Source organism: Erpetoichthys calabaricus, chromosome 14 (assembly GCF_900747795.2).
Source record: "Erpetoichthys calabaricus chromosome 14, fErpCal1.3, whole genome shotgun sequence".
NCBI classification, from domain to species: Eukaryota; Metazoa; Chordata; class Cladistia; order Polypteriformes; family Polypteridae; genus Erpetoichthys; species Erpetoichthys calabaricus.
In genome coordinates this window covers 90,546,348-90,559,985 of record NC_041407.2, presented here as the reverse complement: position 1 = coordinate 90,559,985, position 13,638 = coordinate 90,546,348, and the positions used below count along the sequence as shown (strand labels likewise).

General features: G+C 48.2%; 1 protein-coding gene across 1 annotated transcript in view; it reads right to left on the bottom strand.

Moving 5' to 3' along the window:
• Positions 1-408: 408 nt before the first annotated feature.
• LOC114664491 (forkhead box protein O6-like) overlaps positions 409-13,638 on the bottom strand; it is a 133,030-nt gene continuing 119,800 nt past the window's right edge. Inside the window, exon 2 of the mRNA XM_028818608.2 lies at positions 409-5,643. Coding sequence (XP_028674441.1) covers positions 4,048-5,643 — 1,596 coding nt within the window. The 3' untranslated portion in view covers positions 409-4,047. The remainder of the gene's footprint in view (positions 5,644-13,638) is intronic.

Below are 13,638 nucleotides of genomic sequence, written 5' to 3'. Positions count from 1 at the left end.
TTTTATAAAGTACACACCTATACAGATATATTTACACATTCAGATACATGCTATGTATATACACATATGAACAGAGGTACGTACTGCGCCTGCCACAGGTTGGTCCTCTCTTGGAATGGAAAAGTTAACCTATTTATATTGTATATACATATATATATATATATATATATATATATATATATATATATATATATATAAAAAATTTGATATACAGTACATATATATATACGCGTATACAGTATATATATATACAGTATATATATATGCACTGTATTTTGAAATATATATATACAGTAAATGGTGTATATGCACTATATGTATGCAAATAATGACTACAGAGTAAGATATATATATATATATATATATATATATATATATATATATATATATATATATATATATATATATATATAAATATATATGTATATATAATATAAATTGAGATAAATATGCCAGGGAAGATAATATGATTAATTAAATGTAAAAAAACCTGTAATTTACTGTTCACTAAGAGCACCATTATGACATTTCAAGTATTGAGCACAAGCTCCTGTGTGCCCCCCGCCCTCTACCCGCAGTGCCTGGCAGCGTGTGCCTTCGACATACATATCCATTTTTGTATTTTTTTTTTTTATGGATGTTGTAAATGCTTACATTAATAGGCTTCATAATTTACAGTCTGTCCTGCAGCAGGATTTTGTTTCTATTGTTTACACAGACCCCCATATCCCCCCGTTTTTTCAGTAAGGCCAGTAAGGTTGGGTGCTTTAAGTTTTTCTTCAGCCCCTTCTGACTGCTGCCCTCCCAAAGTCAGGTCCCTTTCTGTAGTTACAGTATCTAGTATATAATTATTCAAATCAAGCTGATTATTCTCTTTTTTTGAGGGGTACTTTGATTGTGTTTATCACTCTTGCCTCGCAGCTCCCTGGGTACAAATGCCAGGTCTGTGCCCTCTGCGTGTTCTCCCTGAGTCCGTGTCTGTTTCTCTGCAGTTCTAGTATTTTAGTTATATTATTTCAATTCTGTCGTTATGCAGTCCCTTTCATCCGGAGTTCTGTCCATCCCTTCTGAGGGCCCACACTGGGCCTGCCTCGCCTCTGACGTTAGTTACGCTCTCACAGTACTGCATCCATGACTCCCTCCCACACTTGGAACAGTAAAGCTGAGGACGTTCTGTCTCGGCGACAGGAGGACGTGATATACTGTACGTACGTGTTTGTATAGCATGAACTGTGCTGTGGGACCAGCTGGCTGAGGAGGAGGAGGAGGATAAAGAAGGCCTAATTGTCACCACGTCACCGGCTTATCTCACGCTAGAGTCCTGCTGCTCAACTCCAGTGGTCTCACCTGCTCAGTGTGTACACTGATTGTAAGACACCAAGGAAGATGCTGCACAAATGCGCAGGTTATGTTCTTTTTACCCAGAAGCAGATGTCCTCAGCTTTACCTATGAGAGCAGGGGATGTGCGTCACTATCAGGGCAGCTGTTGGTCCTGCCTTGTCGTCTAAAGTGCCAGCGTCGAATGATGAAATGTGCCATCCATGTGTTCCTCAAGTCGTGATTTGTGGTGTTTGTCTTTCAAATATGAAAGCTTCAAAGAGTCCTTCTCCCCTGTCGACGTCAGGCCAATGAGTGAGAAGCCCGTTAACCTGCTGTAATACGAGCCCAGGCCACATCTACTGTACGTCCTGTTTATTTGGAAGAGACAGGCAGCCATACATGAGCGAGGGGTGAAAATGGACAGAAGTAGTGTCTCGCTGATTCTCTAAGGGGGCCTCCTATCCACACACTTGATCCCTTCGGCCAGGAATTGTGACCTTGGCTGGTCACCAGACTACCTGCTTGACTTCCAGAAGAAACACACACACCTTCTGGAGGGGGGCCACGTCGCTAGCGGCTAATTGTGGGTAACATTGCCAGGATTTGGGGGTGGGGGGGGGTCTTTAGGTGTCCACTGTTTCTCTTGCTGAATTCTAAACTCATCTTGAGTGACCACTGGGGCCCAAGTCAATGTAATAGAAAATGCCATTGTCAGCCACTAGAGGGCAGCAAGGAGCTCCTCTGTCTGAGTCAGGGAGACCCCCGATGTCACGGCTCACGCCGCCAGATTCTTTTACAGAGCCCTCAATAATTTTCTTTTCTTTTCAGATATTTATATAAATTTGTCCACTTCCCCTTATAAACATACACGGCAGCCAATGGCACCCCCTAGTGTTGACACATGAGACATTTTCACCCTTCTGATCTGTCTAGGGGGCTATTCAGCTTTACCTTTATGAACACTTCACTCCCTCCAAGTCTTGGGGGTGTTTAGACCCCCACTGACTTTCTGTCTTGCGCTCTTAGCCTTTTGTATTTGTTCTGCTTTGTAAGGTTGCTATCCATGGAGCGCACTGTGTAAGGCGCTACATGACCTGAAGATGGGTGGGTGTTTGTTGACAGCGTCAATCTGAATGATTTCCCAATGTCCTTCTTATCATTAAAGTTCCACTCAACATCTGTGTGCTGCTGACGTGTTCTCGCCAGCTTCTTCACTTATGGTAGCCCCCCAAGTCTCAAAGATGTGCACTTCATGGTAACTGGTCACTCCATGTATGAGTAAGTGAGTGAGTGTTAGTGTAAGTGTGCCCACCGACCCCCCCGTGTCCAGGGCTGGGTCCTGCCATATAATCCCAAAGCAAGTCTGTGGTCCAATGGGTGGAGTGCATTGCACCACATTGCTCACCCTCCTTGGATGTGGCCCATGTATGTGCCAGGCATAAACTCCAACACCTCAGAACTTCGGAATGAGCCTTGGCCCACCCTTCATTCTGATCTGGGCACTGAGTGAAGACCCCTAATCGACTTGAACTGTAGTGGATAGCGTAGGCACAGCGTGATTGTCATCGACCTCATAAATGTGTGTGTGTGTGATGACGATGGCTCCGGGTGGGCATTCACTCCATGAGCATCAGCGGGTCAAAGTGAGGGCATACAAAAGCAGCGGGAGGGTCACTCAGTTTACTTCTGATAGCAACACTCCAACATTTCTTCCTTGACTTGCCTCCCTATCTCTCTCTGCCTGTCCATCCATCCATCTCCAACCTGCTTGGTCCACTCAAGGGTGGCGGGTGGCCAGAGTCTATGCCAGCAGCCCCACCTGTGCTCACTCAGCCCAAGACCCCCGTCTTTGTGCCATCGTGAGTTCAGGATGTTGTGGTCGATGCTGCTGACATGGGCTTTGGCTTCCAAGCAATCTGAAAACCGTCTGATGGTCTGGCAAGGTTGTGGATGCATGGAAGGACTTTCACGACACTTTGCTTTGTGCCCCTCGCATAGAAAACCTTGAGCTCAAACGCATCACATGCCCAGCATTGGAATCCACACTTGTGCGTTCGTTCGAATCGTTTCCTCCAAATGCGTAGTTAGGGCAGCATGACCTAAGGTGGGCATCGCTAAGCAAGAGGAGCATTCAGCTCAGGGGCAAAGAACCAACAGACAGAACCCATAGAAGACATTGGCACACCTTAGGTTTCACAAGAGCACAACGAAAATCGGATGAAACCCATCAGCACATGGTGGGGGGTCTCACATTCAGACATTGTATTTTCAGAGAAGGAATGGGGGGAACCCCCCCCCAAACTGTTGTTCCTTAGCAGCAGAAGACACTGCCCGGTAAGTCATGGCAGTCTAGTGGGCTTTTAAAAAGAGGATACGGGTACTCATGAGAAGAAAAAAAACAAAAAAAATAAGAAAAAACCAAAAAGAATAATCAACATCCGAGGACTTTGGATACACACTCTGGATCAACACAGTTCGAGAAAGTCTCAGTCGAGACCGAGATATGGACTGGAAACAAAACCCAACAAAAGTCGACATTTCCACCTATGAGTCTTTCACACAGAATAAATATGTTCAGGCTGGCACGTCCTGCCCAGTCGGTCAATCACCCCACGTCTAGGCATGAGCTGGTCATCGGGTGGCCTTGGCGAGTTGTGCTGTTGGAGATGGGGGAGGGGGGTGGTCGGGGGGTTTGGGGATGGGATGGCACTGCCTCTTGGACCTCTTCATCCTGGCACCCAGCTCTGGTTGTTGTGGGTTTGTGGTGGCCCCGGGAGGCTCCCCATGCCCAGCACGGCTGCCATATTCCCCTGTGGCAGCGCGCAGTCAAAATTGAAGTCAAGTTCCTCTGAGGAGTCCATGAAATCGTTGAGGATGATGGATTCGACATCACAGTCCAGGCTGCCGTGGAACATGTCGAGGTCCAAGTCTGCTGGCAGGCGCTCGTACGAGTAGTGGTGGTGGAGGTGGTTGTGGTAGTGGTAGCTCCCGTGATGCGGGTGAAGGTGATGATTGTGAGGGTGCGGGTGGTAAGGCCCGTGCATGGAATCTGGCAAGGCCTGATGATGCCCGTGATTAGGATAGGGCTGAGCAGGGTGGTGTCGCGGGTGGGGTGCGGCGGCCACATGGCATGTGTCTGGCGGGGCACCCAGCAGACCGGCGGGGTTCGGTGGCAGAGCGGTTGAAGCCGGAAGGTGTCCGTGGCTGGATGGGTGAGAGGGATGGTACAAGCTATCCACCTTGAGAGAATTTCCATAGGCTGGCATGAGTCCCACACTGTTGACCCCCCTTGCGCCACTACTGCAGCTTTGACGATGCGGAAGGGGCAGAGAGTGAGAGTGAGAGAGCGACGTCGCCACCACCTGGTTAGGTCGCACCATCATGGAGTCTGCTTCCTGGCTCAACAGGAGATCTTTGGACGACCTGTATGTGGAGGTGGAGGTCAGGAGGTCCTGCAGGGAAGCAGGGTTGGAATAATGGCTGACGGGGATTCTGGCCGGAGTCGTTTGGAAGGTGGTGGGCTTGTTCTCTTGGATGGTCTGCATGGGCGAGTGGTGACGGAGGCTCCCGTGGCTGGACTGGCTGTAGATGGTGCTGCAGTAATTGCCCGCTGAGGCCGGAGGGGCCACGGAACACTTGGAGCTGAACGAGAACCCGGCATTTCGTGCCTTGATTGGGGGAATCTGCTGATGAGGCGAGTGGTAGCCATCCTGATGATGCTGCTGCTGCTGCTGTTGCATTTCCTCCAGGAGACCGTTGCTGAGGCTCTCATTTAAATTGATGGCCCCCGTAAGGTCAGTGAGTTGCGGAAGCTCCACGGAGCAATGGCCGCCTATGCTAACGGCCGGCGACAGGGTGTTGGAAGGACTCGGGTACATCCGGGGGGACGTGGAGCACGACGGACCCTCCTCGGGTTCCATCTCATCCAGCTCGTCGTTGGCGATGATGGGGGACAGCCGGTTACTCAGGGTGGACGCTGAGGAGTTGGCCCGCGAGCGGATGTCTGTCCAGTTGTCAAACTCTTCCCCGCCGCCTCCACTCCCACTCCCACTGGGGCTCCACTTACTTCCCGGAGAGCTGCCCTCAGAGGGGTCTTGTGCGGCCTGCATGGCAGCGACGGCAGCCGCTGCTTTTTTCTTGCTCGCCCGGCCTTTGCTCTTCAGATACTTGCTGTTGTTATCCATGGAGACCGCCCTGCGGCGGGGGGCCTTGCCCGACTTTCCCCCATCAGGATTCAACATCCACCAGGAGCTCTTTCCTGTGCCCTCATTCTGGACCCGGATGAAGCGGGTGTGAAGGGAGAGGTTGTGTCGAATGGAGTTCTGCAGTGGAGGAGGAAGCAGAGAGAGAGAGAAAGAAAAGCAGCGTGAATGACACAAATCTACAGCACATCTGTCAGAGAACTCCATACGACAAGCACATTCTAGAAAAGTGAAGTGAAGCTTAACACTCCCTGAGCCTCCCTGAGGTAGGGTGGGCCGCACCATCCTGTCCACTTCCTGTGGAGCTGTCATGCATCTGGTAGGAAACCCTCGGCCCGTAAACGTGAAGACGACTTCATCCTTTGGATTTACAACACACTTTAGCATTAGGCTCGGCGCCCCTAGTGGCAAAGAGTGTAAAGTACAAGGCTACGGGTTCAACCCCCACCCGCCAATATTCATACTGTAGACATATTAATAATCATATCCAGTAGAAATCAGTCGCTGGAGCCCCCTAGAGGACAGAGCAAAGAACAGGAATTGTAAATTGGGCAGTGCGCCCCATAGAGGACAAAGTAATGGACAGGCAGTAAATGTAAATTAGGTTGGTGGGCACCCTAGTGGACAAAGCTAATGACAGCAAATGTACTGTAAATCAGTTAGGGTGCCCCATAGAGGACAAGGCACTGGTCAGTACTCTACAAGGCTGAATATTACACACTATAGTTTATACAATTCATTATATTTACACAGCGCACCCCCTAGCAGATGAAGCAAAAGGCAGAAATTGTAAATCAGGCAGTGTGCTCCCTAGTGGACAAAGGACAGAACAGCAATTGTAAATCAGATAGTGGGGGCCCTAGAGGACAAGGTACTAAACTGTAGAAGGGTAAATTTCAGACATTAAAGTCTATGAATTTCAACATATGCACAGAAATATAGGCAGTGTGCCCCCTAGTGGACAAAGCAAAGGACCACAAATGTAAATCAGTTAGGGTGCCCCATAGAGGACAAGGCACTGGTCAGTACTCTACAAGGCTGAATATTACACACTATAGTTTATACAATTCATTATATTTACACATATATAGGCACTGCAGCCCCTAGTGGACAAAGTAAAGAACAGCAATTATAAATCAGATAGTGTGCCCCCTAGAGGACAAGGTACTAAACTACTTTACAAGGGTAAATATCAGCCATTAAAGTCTATGAATTTCATCATAGATACAAACATATAGGCAGTGTGCCCCCTAGTGGACAAGCAAAGGGCCGCAATAGCAAATCAAGCAGTACTCCTGCTAGAGGACGAGGCACTGGACTGTACTCTACAAGACTAAATTCCAGACATTCAAATCTATGCAATTCACCATCCTCATGAACAAACAGCCATACAGGATAGGGCTGAGCAGGGTGGTGTCATGGGTGGGTGGGTCGCGCCCCCTAGTGGAGAAAACAAAGGACAGCAATCATAAATCAGGCAGGCTGCCCCCTAGAGGACAAGGCACTGGACTAAATGTCAGACACCGTAGTCTGTGGGATTCAACATACTCATAAATGTTGTAGGCAGTGTGCCCCCCTAGTGGATAAAGCAAAGAGGCCACATGGTTTCAGGGTCAGCCCCGAGTGCTGATTCATGGCGTGACCTCATCGCATCACTTACTAGTTCTCACCTTTTATAAATCTGAAGACAAATGTCCTGTACGTGCCAAGGTAACCGTAAGCCTCCCCCCAGTAGCTAAAGTATCAGACTGGACAGCCCACGGCTGCAGGTTCAAGACATCAATCACTAAGTAAGGTTGGGACCCTAATAGTGTTTACTTTACAGAAAGATGGAAACCATTGCTTGAGAACTGTGAGGCAGTGCGCCCCCTAGTGGGTAAGCCTATGCGCAGTAAACCAAACTGTTGGCATGTCACGTAACTCCCTTTACGGGGCGGTAGTCATACTGTGGAAAAACTCAAGCAACTGTCCTGTGATTTGGAAGTCACTTTTGGACCAAATCATTCAGTGAATAAACGAATGACAGCTGAGATCCCCTCAGCCACCCCACCAAGCAGCCCCATGTTAGGAGGACCGAGTCCGACTTTAGAAACTGCGACGCTGACCAGGTGTCAGGACAAATCAGAGGGGCTTGCTGACTGGATATGCAGTCCAGGACAAGCGGAACAAGTTATAAATCAATTCCGCTTTTGGCCAACGCTAGAGGGCTGCACATCAAGACCACCAGACAATGAATGGATAGAATTGGATCACAGTGGCAATTGCATTACTTCAGGAATCCCTCATTTCGATGAACAGACCATTGAGTCTGAGCATTGTCAACATGATGGGCTTTGGGGGAACTGTGCGGTCATCTTGACATAACAGTTGAAAGCAGGTGACAGTGGCCTGGTGCTGTCACCCTTGTTGACAAAATTTGGGAGGCCCAGAGGAGCAACACAAGATAGTGCAGCAGGTCATCACGGTGCGTTTCAGCATCGACGGAGATGAGAGAGACACGTGAAAAAGAAAGTGAACCCTCTGTCACTTCTACAGTGTAAGGAGCAAATTCAGAATCCTCTGTTCCTCGTCGAGTCCTAAGCTGAGATCCATGCAATGCAACGTCAAGTGATAAGCACCACCTTGTCATTACTTCATTAATATGACCTATCAATGCCCCCTCTTCCATTATCGGACAATCTCCAACCTGACCCCCCCCCCCCACCCCATTTCCCAGAATGCCTATGTGATTCCAGTATCCTTCCTTTTCAATTACAGCATATGTGGCCTGTTCTGGGATGCCAGTTCCATGGTCTCGGTGGACCACTGATCCCTGGAAGAAGCGGTAGTGCCACATTTGATTAGATAAGCCACAAAACACCAGTTGGCATCGCCAGCCACTCATGCGTCCCTCTTTCTGGACCATTAAATGATTCCCTTGGTGACCTCCATGGTTGCTCCGGTGACAGGGTACACTTCAGTAGGTCCCATTCCCAAAAATACAGGTCAAGACATCACTTTCACTCTGCAATGCTGCCCCCCTATGGAGAGAAGGTGAGAGTAACTTTGTGGCCATTTCAAGTTGAGGGGGGGGTCTGACTTTAAGACTCTTCGGTCGACCATTACTTAACAATCGCTGGATTGGGACGCCGATGTCATTTATCTATGCCAGTGCCAACAGATCAGGGTGGTACTGCTTTGCCAATTTAAATAGGTGTTCCTAACAGAACAATATAATAATCAGCTGGAGTCGGCAAATGTGATCAAGCATCCAGAACATTCACGGTGTGTACGCCGCAACAGCCCACTAAGGAAGGACATTTTGACATTTTTCTAACTTCTTATCACACGGGGCTTCCATTTCAAAGTTGGCTTCCAGATGAAGAATAAATGAATGGCCATTTTAATGAGTGGCACAGTCCTTATGACTGCTGTCTCATAACTCCTGTGACGCGACTTCAATCAGCAGATGGCCTGTGTGGAATCTCCATGGGCTGCAAGGAGCTTGAAGCACCGGATCATACGTGTAAATGGACAGGCAACTCGTCTGGCGATGGCTGGTGGTGCCATACAATGTTCAGATAAATACGACTTTGGAAGCATGGGGTCACATAGAGAATGGCCTCACTGCCTCACACCTCCAGGCACCCAGGTTCAAACGCCAGTGTGGTCACTCAGGCTTGTATGTTCTTTCTGTGTCATGTCAGACATGCGTGCCAAGGCATCGTCAGGGCTCTGCCACTCCGGAATGAGAGCATGGAGTGGCACAGTTGTTGACTCCGTGTCCCTTTCTTTCCTCTTGAGGACAGTGCTGACATCACCCCCAGGTTCTGTCACCTTCTTTGTCACCCCACTGACCCTTTAAAGAACCGTCAGACTGCAAGTTGGCATTCATTATCAAACCCATACAGACAGGAGGAGGATTGTGCCCTCAGAAGTGCCTCCCTAATCGGGAACCTTGAAGAGAGGACATCACACAAACTCTCTGAATGAATGGTTTCCTGTCACTGAAAGGGGTAACCATGATGGTGTTTGATCTGCTTCTCATCTCCTTTCTTGCTGTCTGCACTTGTTTCCCGCCTGACCTTCCTTTAACACCCCAAAAGACAGAAGGACTTCAGGTTGGCCCACTTATGTGTGAGTGTACCCAGTAATGGCCTACCAACCTGGTGGCACTGCCTGTGATTATCTCTGCCCAACTCAAAGGGATGCAGCATGTTCTGAAACAGAAGGATGAGCGGGTTTTTAGTAGGAAACCCAGAGGCCCGAGACGGTCACCATCTTGATGCCCAAGTGGATATTGCTACTGCAGAGAAGACTCAACTCTCATACCACAATAAGACAGAGCAGCCTCGGACCACCCCACCTCTCCTCTTCCTCTCATCAATCATCATGAAGAGAAGACCTAAGCCCACCTGCACCAGCACTTCTTACTTGAGCTCCACTTCACTTGTGACAAGGCTGAGTCCAGCAAAATACCACCGGGCACTGGGTCACCAGATAGCCGATCGACACATTTAAGGCACAAACACACCTGGACACAGACACTCGTCATGGCAGACTATGGGTAATACGACAATCACAATGACCTGGGCACAGGACCACCTCATGCCAAGTATAAGCTCCGTAACAGACTTATCATCATGGCAGGCTATGGCAATACAACTATCACAAGGACCTGGGCCCAGGACCACCTGATGCCAGGTAGAAGCTCCATAATTGACTTATCATCATGGCAGACTATGGGTAATACAACTATCACAAGGACCTGGGCACAGGACCACCTGATGCAAAGTATAAGCTCCATAACAGACTTATCATCATGGCAGACTATGGGCAATACGACAATCACAATGACCTGGGCACAGGACCATCTCATGCCAAGTATAAGCTCCGTAACAGACTTATCATCATGGCAGGCTATGGCAATACAACTATCACAAGGACCTGAGCACAGAACCACCTGATGCCAGGTAGAAGCTCCATAAAAGACATATCATCATGGCAGACTATGGGCAATACGACTATCACAATGACCTGGGCACAGGACCACCTGATGCCAAGTATAAGCTCTGTAACAGACTTATCATCATGGCAGGCTTTGGCAATACAACTATCACAAGGACCTGGGCACAGAACCACCTGATGCCAGGTAGAAGCTCCATAACAGACATATCATCATGGCAGACTATGGGCAATACGACTATCACAAGGACCTGGGCACAGGACCACCTGATGCCAGGTAGAAGCTCCGTAATAGACTTCTCATCATTCAGTGGAGATTCAAAGAAAATAAAAATTCTACAAGACACTGGGCATCAGATACCCAACTATAAAATGTGAGGTGCCAAATTCATTGTGCAGTTGGCACACAACCCAGATAAGGCACACCAAATACTCATTAAGGAATGGGGCAACAGACACTCATCATGGCAGATTATGGGAAATACAAATATCACAAGGACCTGGGCACAAGACCACCTTATGCCAAGTGTAATCTCCATAACAGACTTACTATAATCACCATGTAAGAATGAACAGCAATGACCACCAGACACCTGCAATGGCACTTTCAGTAGAGATTCAAATATAATAAAAACTCTACAAGATGCTGGGTACCAGATACCCAACTATAAAATCTGAGGTGGCAAATTCATTGTGCAGTTGGCACACAAAGCAGATATGGCACACCAAATACTCATTAAGGAATGTGGTAACAGACACTCATCATGGCAGATTATCTCAAGAACCCTGGCACAGAATCACTCCATGCCAAGCATAATCCCCCTGTAAGCATTAACACCAACTAAATATTTCATCTTCTGGGCACCAGACACCTGTAATGGCAGGTTAAATACAGTTAAAAAGTCTGCAAGACCCTGGGCACCAGATGCCCACCATAAACTCTGAGGTGCCAAATATCTTTCATACAGGAGCTTCAAAGCTGGTCAGGTAAAAGCCACATAAAGTGTGAGGCGCTACATTCCCTGCCATTACAAATGAAATAAAATGGGACTAGAAGGCAACAGAGAAAAGACCATCCCCTAGTGACCCCCAAACACAAGCGATGGTCCTAAACGCAGGCTGCGGGTAAAGGATCCTGACCGAAAGCCAGACAGTAAAAGTTTGTGCCAGCAGGCCGGAACACAACTCCCGGGCACCGACAAGGTCTCGCAATCTCCGTAAGCCAGTGGGCTCGTGACGTCAATCGTGCTTTGTTTGGGGGGGCCGCTCCCTAGCTGCCCTGTTTGATCTCCACTGCACACACAGCAGATCTCTTTGCATGGAGATTAACGGTAATTAGAGAGCCTGTGAGAATCAAAGCCGGCCAGGAGCACTCGAGAAGGGCGGCTTCTCGGCAGGTTCAATGCCCGCTCCCCCTCATTACCATACGGGCTAATCCCCGACTCAGTGCACTTCATTGGTTTTGAAGTCTCTCCTGGCCTGGCATGGTGCCAGCTGGCCCCTGGAATCGATGAGTGTAGGAATCAATCTCGCACTGACTGATTAAGCTGTGTTTAGGACTAATTGCACCTCTGTGAGAGCGTGGGGAAGAATACATTAAGTCTGCTCTAGTTTCACCTCCTCGTTACAAACCTTTCCTGTGATTCGAGCGTTAACCCTCTCAGCGTCACGTCAGCTCACAGTAGGCAGTAAATCAGGGCACAAAGAGTGCCGGCAAGGCGGTTTGCTGAAAGTGCACTAAAATAGCAATTTAGCTCATATCGCCCCGCTCAACTTTCTGACACTTTTGCAGGTTAATTTCGCTCAATCATTATTTTATAGAGCGCTTCTCAGAGCGAGCCTTATCAACAAGTGCATTACAAAGCAATTAGGAAACGAAATGAAAAGACAGATGGGATCAAATAAGGCGATGAGTAGCCACAGAGGAGGAGGAGGAGGATGGGGACGAAATGCAGTGAGAGGAGCCCATCAGTCGCTGCCACTTACACATAAACAGCACATCATGGAGTCCACACGAGGAGCTGATGGCACCGCCCCCTTCACGCAAGCCACGCCCACACTGCAACCACACTCTAATGATAGGCTCGTTTGTTTTTTTCTGAGGGCAGGAATGGGAGGGTTCAGCTTGAGATTTTTATAATGGGTGGAGCTTAAACAAAATCAGTACAAATGGGCGTGGTCTTTTTCTTAATCATTACTTTTCACTAAGTCTGTCCCGTAGGTCTTGGAAGGACATGAAGAGAGTTTGTCTCCTTATTTTGGCACAGGCGGTCTGGCTGGCTTTCATATTCTCATTTTTTTTTTTTACTACTTATGTTAGTTATTTGCATTATTCTGTGTTTGTTATTAGTTTTTAATTAGTTCATTTCTACCTGTTTATGTTTGTTCTGCTATGTTCCTTGTATATTGTGGGAGGCTCACCAGAACGCTGGTCGTAAATCATATTTTCTCATTTTGTTAACTAGCAATGCATAGGGCAGCTGCCTCCCAGTGCTGGGTTTGTGTGTCTTCACTGCCACATCATAAACACCTTGAGTGTCGACTGAAGAATCTTGTGAGGGACGTCTGGCATCTTTACTCGGCCAGGACGCATCCTTAAAGGACGGACATGGGGAGATGGCTTTCGAAGGGGGCTCTCTCTCCTGCAAACTGCTACTTGGCAGCCCCCGGGTTGCAACGGCACCTCGGATTCACACAGGGAATCGGGCAGGGGCAACAAGGGCTAGGTCTGGGGGAGACCCTGGAGATTCTGCATGAGAGCACTGGTGCAGCTCTTAAAGTAGGCAAGCGGGTAAGCCACCCCCTTTGGCAGACAGGGGCACCAGCATTGGCACACCCAAAGAGCCTGCAGGGTTTGTTTATCCCCTGTCCCTCATATGTTGGTCTCTCTGGCATCACCCAGGTTTGAAAGGGCCACAATGACAGCGCCATCTACTGGCTAAAACTGAGGGGACCCACCGTGCTTAGTGGAAATTATTCCTTGAGTGTTTTTTTTTTTATTCCTTCTGTGTCACAAGAATAAGTCTAAGACGATAACGGTGGAGTGACAATAGATGAATGTGGCAAATAAGGAACAATCCTTTAACTAATTATGACAGATTAAGAAAATATACATGCCGAGTCTTTGTAGCAGTGCTAACAAGGAGGCAGTCGCGCTTCTAACACTCGAAT